This window comes from Condylura cristata, unplaced genomic scaffold, assembly GCF_000260355.1.
Source record: "Condylura cristata isolate star-nosed mole 26May11 unplaced genomic scaffold, ConCri1.0 scaffold00022, whole genome shotgun sequence".
Taxonomy (NCBI): domain Eukaryota; kingdom Metazoa; phylum Chordata; class Mammalia; order Eulipotyphla; family Talpidae; genus Condylura; species Condylura cristata.
The window spans coordinates 23,705,726-23,720,746 of NW_004567123.1; the positions used below are offsets into that span (position 1 = coordinate 23,705,726).

General features: G+C 41.9%; 1 protein-coding gene across 4 annotated transcripts in view; it reads left to right on the forward strand.

Moving 5' to 3' along the window:
• The first annotated feature begins 3,453 nt into the window (after positions 1-3,453).
• RALGAPB (Ral GTPase activating protein, beta subunit (non-catalytic)) overlaps positions 3,454-15,021 on the forward strand; it is a 75,108-nt gene continuing 63,540 nt past the window's right edge. For all 4 annotated transcript variants that reach the window (XM_012728298.1, XM_012728300.1, XM_004687376.2 and 1 more), the window contains exons 1-2: positions 3,454-3,688; positions 13,207-13,422. In XM_012728298.1, the coding sequence (XP_012583752.1) occupies positions 13,237-13,422 (186 nt within the window). In that variant the 5' untranslated portion in view covers positions 3,454-3,688; positions 13,207-13,236. The remainder of the gene's footprint in view (positions 3,689-13,206; positions 13,423-15,021) is intronic.

A 15,021-nucleotide genomic window follows, 5' to 3' on the forward strand; every position in this document is an offset into this window, starting at 1 on the left:
CATGGCTCAGTGAACTGGAGAAGCACAGTCAGTCCAGGGTAGCCACTGATAGGGCAATCAGAAACTAAGCTATGCAGTGCCTCTCAGGGACTGCTCAGTATGTCAAGAGCCCAGGAAACTGGTTGCAGGAACAGCGACAGGAAGAGACTGAAATCGAGTCCCCTTAACTTCAGAGGTCAAAGGCGCAGAGTCTTGAGCTCCTACTGTAGGAGAGAGAACCTTTCTAGGACTCCTCTGGGGAGGAGGGTATACCGATTTCCAAGCTACCTTCATGCTCTACAAGGCCTGGCTGTGAACAGCATTCAGACTGGTCACGAGGTCTGGGGTTTCAGTTTTCCCTGGATTTTATAAGCATAACCATATGACCAAAACTTCTATCTTCCTTTTTCTTTTATGAGACTTCCACTCACCGCCACCTTGTTATTACTGGAGGAGGCTAAGGAGTCTCTGCTCATAATAGCCTTACCAGCATGGAGGCTGACACATGTGAGGAACCCCATCAGCATCTGGGAATAACAGATGAGGCCAGCGGTAACCTTGATAGCACCAGGAATAGCTCAGCGATGTCCCTGGGCCCCATGACAACTAGGGCCTGTCACCAGGCCACCCAACTCCACCTGCTCTGAAAAGCAGCCTAGTAAAATCATGAGTGGCTTATTGAGTTTTGATCTTGCTCCTTAATTGTGCTGGGGCCTGGAGCACTTTCTTGTACCTACTTGAATCTCAGTTCCTAGCTCTGTGACTTGGCCATCAGAAAAGCATGGCCACATGACCACAAACAGTAAGGATTAAATCAAATGATGCACATTTAATGTGTAACACAGTACCTGCCTCACCCGCATGCTTGATAAATCTCTGCTATTTTTATTTGATGAGCATGTCTGACTTGTTGATAATTAAAATGAAGAACAAATATAAATGGCATTATGATAAAGATTCATCTGTTGACATGACACCACGAAGATTCTTGTGTCTGATTTGCAGAATCCCAGTGGGGCTGGTGTTAATCATCAAGTCACTGATGGAGCTTTTATTAAATACCATGCACAGTACTAAATCCAGATATATAATTACCTTACTCTATAACGACCAGTGAGGTAAATTTAATTGTCCTCCATTTTACAAATGAGGAAACTAAGGAGGAGACCTGTCTCTCTCCTCATGAGTGGCTTAGCTGGCTTTCCACTGCCTGGTATATCAAGTAGTGAGAAATGTGGCAGATTGATTTCATAAATAGCATGAACACACCAGGCTGTCAGATCTGTGTCTGTAAGGGGGAAACTGGAAATTAGGAAATTTTACTATTCGCTCCATCTGCTTCAAATTATTGTTTGTTATCCAATCTTTTTACAGTACTCCCCCATCTAAGTCAACAATCTTGAGACTTGAGCTGTGAACTTGAAATGTACAGAGACAATAGGCACATTTCAGTCAACTCCAGAATACCATGTGGTCCTCTCATTACTGTGCAGTCTGAGCAGGAGTCACCAGTCTTCCAAACTGGAGGAAACCTCCATATTATTGCTGTGGCCCGAGAATCAGGATTAGGGTCAAGAACAGGACCCTAACAGGATTAGGGTCCTATCAGGAAATCGATACCCACGACCAGAGGCTCTGGTAAAGCAGCTAGTGTGCTGGGGTTTCATACAGAATCAAGCCAGGAGATTGGAGATCTGGAAAAAACAATATCAGGTTCTGTGCTTATTACACTGGGGATACTGGGTTTATACTAGGGATGAATAAGGAATTTCTTACCCTGGGGGGGGCGGGGTTCATACAAGTATACAGATAACAAGTTCTGTTCATTCACATCTAGGTATGCAGAGAACAGTCACTATGTGCTGGGCCTTACTCTAAGCTGGATAAACAGCCCTGAACAAAACAAGGGGTCTCAGGGAGCTTGTAGTATGGGGCAGCACTGTCCCAGGAAACAGTACAACCCCATATGGAATTACAACCTAGCATAATAAAAATATGCACTATAGATGTATATATTACAAATATATGTATCTTGGAAAACTTATATAATCCAATAAGGAGTCCAGCAGAGTTTAAGCTGGGTCCCCCCAAGTCAGCAAATACTAGGCACTGGAATTCCACCAGGCCTCTCTCTGTGGACTTCTTGCTTGAGTTTGTTTTTGTATTTCTTAAGGGACCTATGCCAGGCTTATACCAGGGCACATCTGTTCCCATTTTCCACTGAGGGGAGGCAGTACTGCTACACATCACACAGGTTGTGTCCCTGTACAACTCACAGGGGCATTATTCACATCAGAGAAAACAGAGATGCGAAAGAGGTTGGGTACTGTGTGCTTTGCTTTCTACCCGCTTGCTTAGAAAGACAAGAAGTAAGTGGTTGGACTAGATATTGAGTGAGGCTCTTACAATAGTTTTTAATACTGAATTTAATTGAAATGGATCGCTTCGATCCAGTGTCCTGGATATAGCCTCTTTTCTGTCCTGGAACAGTTTTACTCTGTGTCTCTTATCTCTTCTAGCTACTTTCCGAAGGGTTGAAAAAGAGCTCTTGAGAAAGCCCTTTTCTTTTGCAGTTAGTTCCCTTGTCACTCCTTCCTCCACGGTCTCTTCTAACTGAAGGGGAAGAGCCAGCATTTTCTTTGCTCCCTTCTGCTCTTTTCAGATAACAATGCCTACAGCACCATCAATAATATCCAGATCCCTTCTTTATATATGAAGGACTGTCTCAAGGCCAAGTCCTCCCTCAACCTCTCAGCCTAAATTTCCTCCTTTACACTCCAAGGCACGTGAGCTGTACATCTCTAGTATACATCTACATTATCCTCTTCATAGAAGCCAAAACCAAATGACTGAAGTGGTACTGTTTATAAAACGCGTGTTGCATTACAGATGCTCAAACTGGTATCTCTTGCTATTATTACTATTGTCTTATCGCCTATATCAGTTTCAGCTCTTTCATGAGGTTCTACACGTAATGTCTGATTCACTCATTGTAACTCACACCTGGCCTGGAATTAAGCATTGCTCATAATTAAGGCATATCCATGTAATGAAGAGGCGGCAGGTAAAGGACAATATTTTAAAGGAGAGTTTGTTATGGGGGGGGTGTGAGAAATTCCAGAACTTGTGGGGGAGTCAAAACCTTCCAGAGCAGCCTCTTGCTCCGTTTGCAGTTAAAACAAGCAGCATAGGTTGATTGAGCTGTACGCAGGTAGAGCGAGCCCTCGACTGACTCGCAAAGAAGTAGATGCACCCATCCCTACACTCCACCCCCTGCACTTGATCCGGAAAGGGAGGAGGTAGGGTGCCCCGCGCGGCTACCTGGGATATCTGCGTATGCGCAGCTTCCGGCCCCGAGTTTCGGGAATTATTTAACGCTCTCGCTTCGTCCCCGCAGAAATCTCTGATCAGGAGCGCTGCGCATGCGTAGTGGCCCACTCAGCTCTGGGAGTTATTTGACGCTGCCATCCCTGGCAATCGGAAGTTGTCTGAGCAGAGCCCTGCCGGCCGGTCCCGACCGGCCTTCGTCGTCCCCGGGCGCCCTCGGAGACTCGCTGACCGGTGGACTGACGGACCGCCTGAGGACAGCCGGCCGGGCCAGCTAAAGCGCCGGTCCTATGGCGCGGGTCGCGTGAGGCGGAAGGCCGAGTGCGGCCGGCAGCGGCGGTGGCGCCCGCCCCAGCGATGCGGGCCCCGCCCGTCGCCTCAGGTAACCGGGCGGTCCTCCCCGTCCGGGCCGGACCCTCCCCTTCCCTCCCCTCGGGCGGTCTCAGGGCTGCTGAACCTAGTATTTCTGTCTCGGATGCTCCAGGGACCCGGCCTGCGGAAGTGTGTGGCCGCAGTCTTGTAGGGAGCCACGGGGTCCGCGAGAGCCTGGTCCTGGAGGCGGCGGCTTCTGTCGGCGCTGTTCAAAGCGGGGCTGGCCCTGGGGAGCTGCCCCAGCGGGGCGAGGCTCCGTCCTGGCCACCTGGGGGAGGGGGCGGGTCTGGGGCGCAAAATCTGGTCCAGCGGAAAAGGTTGGTGGAGTTGCTGCCGCCCGTGGGGACGCTGCTGCCCATTGCACGGTGCCACTCGGGTGAGGAAGAGTTAATCAAGAGAATAAACAACTAACCCCTGTTAAGCGCTTACTACGCGCCAGGCGTTGTGCCAAGCCATTACGTTCGTCCTCTAACTTCACAACCAGCCTGCAAGGTAGGAGCGTTCTCCCCATTCTACTGATGAGGGAACTGAAGCCCTGAATGGTTAGGCGACTTACTCGCCCAAGGTCACATAGCTGGTAATTTGAACCCTGGCTGCCTGACTCCTGAGTCAACTGCTTAACAAGTAGGTCAGTGGTTTCAACTTGGCGGCACATTAAACATCACTTGGGGGAGCCCTTCAAGATTGCCCGTGCCCACGTAGCATGTCCAGATCAGTGAAGTCGGAAATCGGAATGTTTGCGGGGTGGGGGTGTGGGAGGAGCGTATAGGAAACCAGACATCAGCGTTAAAGTCCCACTTAGAGTGCCCAGCAAAGTTGGAGACCTCCACAAAGGTAATTTTACTTCTCAAAGGATATTTCAGGGTTTCTTCAGTTTAAGCGTGTAAGAAATTCACCTGGAAAATTTGGAAATGTGACTTCCACCGTAGAGAAATTTGACTTAGACACACTTGCTGCTGCAGCTGATGAAGGTCTGTTGTGGGTAGGAAATGAATTTTTCTGCAGGATTTCTGAGTCATCTGATCCTTTTAACATCTCATGCAAAACTTGGTTTACAATTTTCCTGAATCTGGAACTCACCAATAGTGTGTCTAACCTCTGGATCTTTGCATGTGCTGCTGTTCCTTGCCTAGACTAAGCTTGCTTGTTTCTTCTCTCACCCCTCAATGAATACACTCTGTTCTCTTACACACACATACATACCCTTTTCTCCATGTTTCTGGCAGCATAACTCCTAATATCCCTTGAAAAAAATTCTGTGACCCCCCCCCCCAAGCACCTTGGCCTGTGTTGTATATCTTTCTTCTAGACTGTGAGCAGCTTGAACCATATTTTTCTTCATCTGTCTCTTCCTGCCAGTGCTTGGACATACAAAGGTTCTACTGAGTGGTGTTTGAGTCCCTTTTATGTCATGGACTTCATGCTGCATGCACGTTTGTCTTTGTTTTCATTTTTCTAAGAGTTGTTTAGTAGTAGCCTGTAGAGTTTTGTTCTTTTTGCTTGGAAATAGTCAAGCTTATTAATTTTGGAAATACTCTTGTAAGCTTTGTTAATTGCATGTAGCTGTTGAACACATTGAGCTCTTACCACTCACAAGGCACTATGTAGGACTAATTTAATTAGCTCCGGTTGATTTTTAATGCCTGGGTTTATCACAGGTACAGTCAGTTTTGTAGTGGAAAAACTTTTATTGCCCATAGGTCTTTCCATATATTTCCCTCTCCCCAACTTTGTCAAAAAAATTATTTAGTTGTGATTTACTAGATGTTAGTACTTGTTGAAAAATACCAGAAATGGAGTTGCTGTTTGTAATAGTTTAATCCTTTCTCCAGGAGAAAAGAAGTGCTTACTGACAATTAAAGCCTTGATCTTAGAAGAGTTGACAAAAAACAGCATACATTTATTATAGAATTGCAACTGCTCAGTATTTTTACAAGTTTTAAAGGAAGACAGGCCAGTAATTTAGAATGTATTTTGGTCTTAAAATCATATAACATTTATAAAAGTGAGTATGTGTGTGAAGGTCATTATGGAGAGATTTTTGGAAATTGGTTTTTAAATAGCAGTTAAATATTGTGTGAAGTGTATAGACTGAATAAAAACACATGTTATGTAATAATATTCTCTGTACTCTAAGGATTATTATGGCAAAATTATATTGGTTCAGTTTTGTACTTTTAAGTCAGTTTTATACTAAGGCTAATATAGAAACTAATGAGACAATTCATGTTAAATTCAGGAACTTAGCACTGTGAAGCTGTGCTGCTACTGCAGGATGAGTTGGATGAGTTCTTTTTTTTCCTGATCAGATATGAACAAAGTATCCAGTTCTGGCCCTGCCACATGGAAGAAACTCAGTCTTTGAGCCTGAGCTTTAAGTTTCTAGTTGATCCCCAAAGTAAAGGTGAAAAATTACACATGGTCAGTTAAGGATCAAGAGTAACTTTTTTTTTTTAAGAGTTATTTATTTATGCATACAAGAACTGGGGCACAGGCCAGAGGTAAGGGGAGGGTGAGAGGACCCACCAGAGACAGAGTGGGAAATGGAACAGACCGATCTACTGAAACACGCTATTGAGAGGAGCAGGGTGGGTCAGGAGAGGTTTGCCACATCATGTGGGTCACTCCCCTGGCCAGGATCGAACTCATCCTGCAGTAGCAGCGGACAGCTTCACAGTGCTATGCTTTAACCCCTTTTGCCATCAGGGAGGACCCTGAAGAGTAACTCTTGTCGTGAGACAAGAGACCTTCTAGCTGTTAGCAGATGTGTTCCCTGACATGTGTAAAGGCCTTTTAGATAGGATACATGCTTTTTTTTTTTGGTGCAGGATGATTTAAAGGTTTAGAATTAATGTGCATGGTGTTTAATTCTAAGTTTTTATAGATTAAGAAAATGGGTAACTTGCCCAAACTACATGGTGGTCCTTAGCACATCTAGGACTAGAATGCAGGGCTCCTTTGGCTGGATGCAGTATCCCTTTTACCTCATAGGGCTAAGTGAGAGAATGTCTTGTGTGTGTTGGGGGGGAGAGGGGAAGTAGATTGAAGAGTCTGCTATTTTTGAAATAGTCACATGTATAGTGAGTGCTTGGTATATGACATGCACTTTGCTATATAAATGGAGTATCAAGGTAAATAAGACATTATGTCTTTAATCATTAGTTGTTCAGTCAGCATTGAAATAACAGAGAAAGTTGAGTAAGGCAGCTCAGTCAATTTTCATTAGTGTTGAAACCAGTCTGTATTCGCACAGTCTAATATGGTTGCTACTAACCACATGTGACTGTTGAGCAGTTGAAATATGACTAGTATAACCAAAGGTCTGAATTCCTAATTGAATATAAATTTCAACAGTCACACGTGGATATGGCTACTGTATTGGACAGAGCAAGATCTGGGGCATAAACGATGAGAACTGTGTTGGTGCTATTGGGGAACAGGCAGGGTATTGTATTTTTTTTTTTTACTAGACTAGCAAAAAAATACTGTTTCTACTTCTGGGGAGGAATGCAGATAGAACCAGTCTGTCTTTCTGTAATCCAGGTGTTTGATTGGGTCCCTAACAGTATCTAGTGTATAGGTGAATACATTCCTTTTTTGGCCAGGCTTGATTGATATTTGCCTTGTGGAACCAATAGGACTACAATAGAAATATAAAATACGGTCCTTACAAAGTCTCAGTGTACCTATGTGCCTTAAAATCCCAACTCTTTAGAGAGTGTACTTATCTACTCATTGTTTTGGTACCCTGTGCCCTTTGTTCCTAAGGGAAGCTAAGCATGCCTGATAATGTGTACTTCGCATTCCCACATCTCAAGGTATATTGACTTGCACTGCTTTATTTGATCCTTCGCCCAAGTCACTTTAGCGAGGTATTACAGGTAGTCTTCCTGTTTTACTAGTGAAGAAACTATCACAAAGAAATGCCAAATGATTTGTCCAAGGTCCTATGCGCGGTATGGAGTCAGAACAAATGAAAAAGAATTTTGGATTTAAAGGGATCCTGAGCAAGTCATAGACTTATTTTTGTCTCTTAGTGGTTAGTGACATATTAATTTTCCGGGTTTATTATTGTAATATAGTAGTATATGAATGCACTTTGAAAATGATCAGTCATACAAAGGTGCACTGTTATCAGGCAAGATCTCAGTAGTTTTTCTGTTTTAACCTTCAAAACTCACTATGTCAGTGATCATTGAATACCACTTGAGCAATGGTGTCAAGTCATGACTTTCTTCCCTCTTTCTCACTATGAAACCTTTTGGACAAACATCTTGTTCTATTTATAGCTGTGTACTTAACATCCTAGGTAGATATTTGACAGAAGGTGTGTAATAAATATTTAATAATAACTGATGTCTGGATTTACTTTATGAAATTTTAAAAATTATTCTCTGTAATTAGAATTGAAGCTCCTTAGGAACTTAGATGATGCGTATTCAATTATAGTCCTTGTTCTTGGTGTGTGGAAGAACTGTAATAAATTCTGGTTATCAGTTTATGTAATTAATGTGAGGTTGTGGTCTTAGTGTGTCTACCTCTGTATTGATCATTTTGGTAATGTTAGTTAGACCAAGTCATCTTGTTACTCTTCGATAGTGCCTGGAAATCATAAGCTTTTACACTGTATACAGGCACCTGGTAATAAAACTCTCTAGATAGCTTATGTAGAAAATGGGTATATGTGGGGCTGGGAAAGAAAAGAGTGATCTGCAGGGAAGTACTGCATCTTCCCCCCTCTTATCATTTACTTCTGGAGTATTGACGGTGGAGGTCTTTGCTAGCAGCTCAGATAGGCAGCAGAGCCTCTCTGGGGAGGAAACTCACAGGTTCCTTGCCATGGCAGTCAAAGCCCTTAGATGCCTTCAGATGTCTTCATATCAGTGCAGTAGCCAACCCTTCCTGCCCTACCTCTCATCAATATATTATCCATACTGGAATTTGCTTTTGTGCTGTTCCTTCAGTAAGATTTGGGCACTTTCATTAAATTTCTTTAACAGGAATTCAGTTCCTATGAAATCATTACTCTGATAAGTTAAATTTTCTCTAATTCTCTGCTCCCAGTTTTTATTAACTAAATTACAAATCTCTAGTCCTAGTATTTATAGTGGTCACTATTTATCTTTGAAACCTTTCCACCTTACATATATAACTTACTTTTTTGCCATTCAGTGATTAGTGCTGGGGTTTTGTTTTGCTATTTAAAGCAAACATTCTTCCTGTAGATTTTTTTAAGTTATTTATTTATGCATACAGAAATGGGGTACAAGTTAGAGGTACAGGGGCGGCGAAAGGATTCACCAGAAACAGAATGGGGAGCAGAATAGGCAGATCGACAAAGTACACTGCTGAGGGGAGCAGGCGAGACAGGAGAGGTCTGCTCTACTGTGTGGATCACCTCCGGGTCAGGGATGGCACTGGCACTGAACCGGCCAGGTGAACCAGCTGCAGCTTGACTTAGTTTTGCAGTGCAGTGCTCAACCCTCTGCACCACCAGAGAGGGCCCTTCCTGTAGATTTTTCTTTTCTCTTCCACCTGACCTTTCTTACTCTTACTCTTACCTAATCAATTTTCTTTCTTTGTCAGAAGTGTGATCTGTCAGTGCCCAGTTCATATACCTCACACTCAGTAGTCTTCCCTGATTTTATTCTGTTGTTTTCCAGTTCATTCTGTCTTTTAATCAAAAGTAACCTTTTGGCCTCTGAACTTCTGCAATATCGTTCTTACAACTTTTTGAAAGTGACATTTAGCACTTTAACACTAATTTATGTTTAATTATTTTTATATGTCTTACCTCCCTCAACTAAACTATAAACTTGTTGAATACAGAAACCAAGCCTGTCAATCTGTCTTCTGTCTGGTCCTAACATTGTGTATCATACACAGTAGATGGTTAATCACTATTGAATAAATCAAATTGGCAGGTCCTTCCCTAGTGGCGTAACAGGTTAGGATGCAGCACAGCAAGCTATCCACAGCTGCTTCAGTGCGAGTTAGATCCCCAGCCCCGGAGGTGACCCACATGGCACAACAGACCTCCCCTGACCCGCCCACACCCCCCCCCCCAGCAGTGTACTTTGTTGATCTGCCTGTTCTGCTTCCCACTCTGTCTCTGGTGAATCTTCTCACCACCCCTGCACCTCTGGCTTGTACCCCAATTCTGTATGAATAAATAAATAAACCTTTTTTAAAAATCAAATTGGCAGTTCCTTTCAGTGTCTGAATGTTTATATGTGTAGTCAGAATGCTGACTACATAGTCAATTCTATGGCATAGAAATTTATAATAAGATATACTTCATAAGATAGTGACAACAGTTCTACTGCTCAATAAACTACTTGCATTTTTCATGATCCTTTTAATCTTTGTTTATATAGATTGTTGTCATGATACATGTTTTTCTTTATATAGCTGTCATTCATTGATAGGTTGTCATGGAGTAGGGCATTTCTCAAACATTTTACATTTATTGATTCTTTCCCATTTTACAGATCAGGATGCTCATACACAGAGGTAGAGTAACTTTTGCAAGGTTTCCCAGCTTGCAGGTGGTGCACCTGGGATTTGAATGTAACTAGTTTAGTTTAAAAGTCTTGACTCTTAAATATTCTCCTGCAAATTTTCATGCTTCTCATCTTTGCTTAATGGCTACCTAATACCATATAGAGTTAACATGCCCCAATTGTGATGTTTTTCCAGTATTGATGGACAGTTAAATTATGCCTACTTCCCCATCTTTTGTACAGTCTACAGTGAATGACTTGTGTACTTTTCTACTGGATTGTTTATAAACATAAATTGTTATTACTGGGTCAAAGAACCTATTAACATTAATGTTCTGCTATGTATTGACAAACCATTCATGCTGTTCATGAGTGAGTAGTTAGAAAATGGCATCCATCTGAGGTACCTTACAGGTGTGCCAATTTATGGGTAGGATAGAGCTACAAACAACTGGATGGCAAGTAAGCTAGGGGATCAAAGCCCAACAGTTCAGCTGTGGTGCTATCCCGAGAGATAGGTGCAGATGTAAACATTTTGATCAAGGGGACTTAGGCTGTGTAGAATTTCTGGTTCCTAAAAGTAATGAGTTTTGTTTTGTTTTTAAGATTGATTTATTTATGCATACAGAACTGAGGTACAGGCCAGACATGGTAAGAAGATTCACCAGAGACAGAGTGGGGAGCAGAACAGATTAATGAAGAACACTGTTGAGGGGAGCAGCGGACGTATCAGGAAGGTCTACCATGCCATGTGGGCCACCTCCCTGATGGGGTATTGAACTCGTGCTGCAGTGACTGCACTGCGGACAGCTTCATACCACCAGGGAGGGCCTGACTTCTTTTCTTAAAACATTGTTTTTTTTCAATGTGTTCAGAATATTAGATGCTACATATTAAGTATTCTTCAACTATTTGGAAACATCCAAATACTTTTTTCTCTTTTACGAGTAATTTACTAAGACTAAAGGGACATCTTCAGTTTTTATTTGCATACAGCATGCAAAATACTGGGCTATAGTGGAATAAAGGGAACATCTGACATCTTCCTTTCCCCCGCTGGTAAACAAACCTTGACATTCTGAAACATGTATTTACTATACACTGTCTGTCAGACACTAGCAAAGATTCGAGATGTGAGGTTTCCCTTCAAAAAGGTTGACACAGTTGTGGTAAAGATATCTTTACACAGCTAATGAATAAGTTAATTTGAAGCTTGATATGTACTGCCTGTAACAGGCTTTCAGAGCTGAGGAAAAGTGATAGTATGAGGAGACAAGAAAAGTTGTACCAGAAAGAGGACATTTGAACTGTGCCTTGAAGGACGAGGAAGGTAGATACGATAGGGAATGGCAGTGCAGTGTGTAGGTAGCGTATGAAGAAACTTGTTGAATTTGAACAATCATTAGTAGTTCTTGTGGCGTGTGTTTGTGAAAGTGGCAATAGGAGATGCAGTTGGGAAGGTGGAATAAGCAATTCAGTTAGAATCCTAGTAATTTTTTTAAATGAATAAAATCATTTAAAGTTTTATATAGAAGAGTTAAGTACTTGAGAATAGCCAGTGGATTTGAAAAATAGTGCAGGTAGAAGAGACTTCCTTTCTGTATATTAAAAATTCTGTAAAGCCAGTGAATTTAAATCATATGGCGTTAGTATAAGGACAAATAGTTGGCACAGAACAGATTCATAAGTAGATTCCTAATACATGAGACTTTAATATGACAGTTTGGTTTCAAATCAGTGAGAAAGGATATATTTTTAATAGCCGATGCTAGCATATGTCTAGAAGAAAAGAAAGTTGAACCTTTCCTACACTATTTACAAAAGTAAATTCCAGATGAATGTAAATATTAAGTGTGAAGAATTAAACATTTATCTTGTATGGAAATCTGATAATGTTAATGTTTTCAAACTTCTGGATCTAGACCCATAATAAATGTATTTTACCATTTGACCCATAACAAACCATAGATAAAAAAATGAAAGCTGTTTTTCACAGACCATTATAGATATGAGTTGAAAACCCAACTCTACCATGTCATACCTCTCTCAGGTAAGAAGCAAACCTCTCTAAGCCTCAAGCCTCTCTAAGCCTCAGTTTTTTTCATCTGTGAAACAGGGATAATGTTTCTTAATATTCATAAAGTTGTTTTGGTGATTGCTTGAGTAGCATGTAATAAATGTTCAGTAGGTGAGAGCTTTTATTGTGTATTCGGAAGGACATGGGAAGTTGTGTGCCACTGCAAGGGATAACATATTGTCAGTGTTTGTTTAGGGACCTTCCTGGTGGCTCAGGGCTTAAAGTCTCAGCACTGTTAAGCTATCACCAGCCATGAGGTCAGTTCTCAGTCTGGGAGCTACCCACATGGTACAACAGACCTTGCTCACTGCTGAGCGAATCAGTATATCTCAGTAGATCTGCCTCCCATTCTGTCTCTGGTGAATTCTTACCCCTCACATCTGTGGCCCACACCCCAGTTCTTGTATGCATAAAATAAATAAAAATAAATCTTAAAAAAAATGAGTTTTATGTTGAATTGAGGGCATTGTGGGACATTGCAGGGATATATTTATAACATGTAATAGATACTTGGAAATTGTTGACTGAAAAGGTCTGGTTCTTAAAGTAATTCTTTTCCTTTGTCTCCCTTTCCCTTTCCTTTCTTCCCTTTTGCTTTCTTTCATTTTTTTACCCTTTCTTGGAAGATGGGATGAGGAGGATTCCTTTGTGCTTTGATTGTACCAAACCTGATCATTTTAGCCCCCTGTAAGTGACAGTCTGCCCCAACTCTAGGGCTTCTGGAAGCTCTTTTGGGGAGGTGCTTAGACAGCAGCTTCTCCAGGGCCTGCCTGAGCCTCACCATGAGACTATTTTAGGATATCTCAAAGATTTAGATGTGTTTTCTTTTCTCAGTGTTTTTGAGGCATTATGATTGCAGCTGCTTTATCATGCCATCTTGTGTAAATCTGTGTTTTACTTGTATTGCAACAGTGTAATTTGACACGCAATTCTGTTTTGTCTTTTCAGGTGCCATTTGGATAGTCCTTTAGCGTCGCAATGTACTCTGAGTGGAGGTCGCTGCATTTGGTGATTCAGAATGATCAGGGCCACACCAGTGTGCTGCACAGCTATCCAGAGAGTGTTGGGCGAGAGGTGGCAAATGCTGTGGTCCATCCTCTTGGGCAGGCCTTAGGTACCCCTTCAGTGGCTGGTAGTGAGAGTGTGTTAAAAACTGACAAAGAAGTAAGTTTCTTCATTTCATTTACCATGTGAAACTATGAAGGATTTGTCTAATGTTGTCTTTTTAATATTGTATGACTTAATAATTTTGACCTTAGTTGGGCTGAGGATTGGGGCTCAGAGTTTGTGGGGGTTATAAGAGATAGATTGTATCATTGTGCTCCTGGGAATTCCTGCTAGTAAGACCCAGCTCTTCACTTGAGCCTTTGGCCCACCTTGACTATCAGGCCCTTTCCCCTAAGCTTTAGGCTTAGTCTTCAGAGTTCCCTTGAGCATGTTTGGGAAGTCTTCATTCTTAGATTGCTCCAGGTGGCTTACCTTGTGTCAGGTTTCAGACTTGATATATGCTGAGCTTGAGCTCTCTCAGTCCCTGTATCTGCCTGCTTTGCATGAGTCTGGGTATAAGAGTGCGGCAGAGCAGCTAGGCCTACATGGCTGTGAGCCCAGGTGGTTGGAACCAGAGTTGTGTTTGCCCCTGCTAAAGATAAGGGGCTCATGGAATGACTTGGCCTGGAGCTGGTCCTCTATTCTTGGTTTCAGGGGACTGAGCTGATGCTGCCATGAGAAGTAATGAAGGGATCCTGAAAATGGAGTGATAAGGGAGCTTGCTCTTCTGAGATCTGGCTAAGACATGGGATTAGAACTTTGTCCCCTGTGCTGAAAGAAGTTCATATAGTCTTCAGATTTTGGGTTTACTTATTTCTCAGAAACCATTTCTCCTTCCTCCCGTAACCCCCCTTTTTTCTTGATTTCTCATGAAGGGAAGATTAGACCTAATCTAGATGTAAGATTAGCTGAGATACATGATTATAGCTTACAGCCCTAGAAGCAAATTATTTACCTGTAGGATGTATGTTGCCAAAGGGTGAAACCCCTCGTCTGAGGAGCATTTTTATTTCAAAGCACCCTAGCAGAGACTTGGCCTTGAGGACCAATGTTTGGCTTGGCATGCCTATTCTTGGCATCTGTATCCCTCTGGCTCTGGTGGCATGTGAGTAGACAGAGGGCTTTGACGTGGCTCTTGTTTATGCTCCTTTCCCACACACAGAAGGATATGAAAAAATAGTCCTTGAATCCAGTGTCCTCTGGAATTATACAATTAAACTATTGTATGACAGTACTACCAAAGATAACTTTCTTTGTCTTGCATTTGATAATTAGGGACTTTCAACCTCTTAAAATTTTCTTGTGAAGCTAAATCTTGTCTTCCCCTCCCCAATTTGTCACAACTGCACTATGCTGTTAAAGTTGTTTTTAATATTTACTGCTACTTTATTTTATTATACTTTATATCAACATTATATTTTCTACTTTTAAACTTTGTAGTTTCTTGAACTTAATTTCAATACCTGTATTTATCTTGTTAATTTCAGTTTTGTTTTTAAGCTGTTGAAGTCTTTTTGATGAGATTGGGTACATTTAGAATGGTATTGCCACAGACATTTGGAAGTCTTTGAGGCCTGATTCTGTCTTAACAAATTTGCTATCCTTTTTAACTTAGTGATATCTGTAAATGGTCAGCATATAATCTGTTTTTATTTCCCTCCCTCAAATTAAAATCTTGGCATAATCTTGGACATCTTCTTCCAGATCATCTTGGTA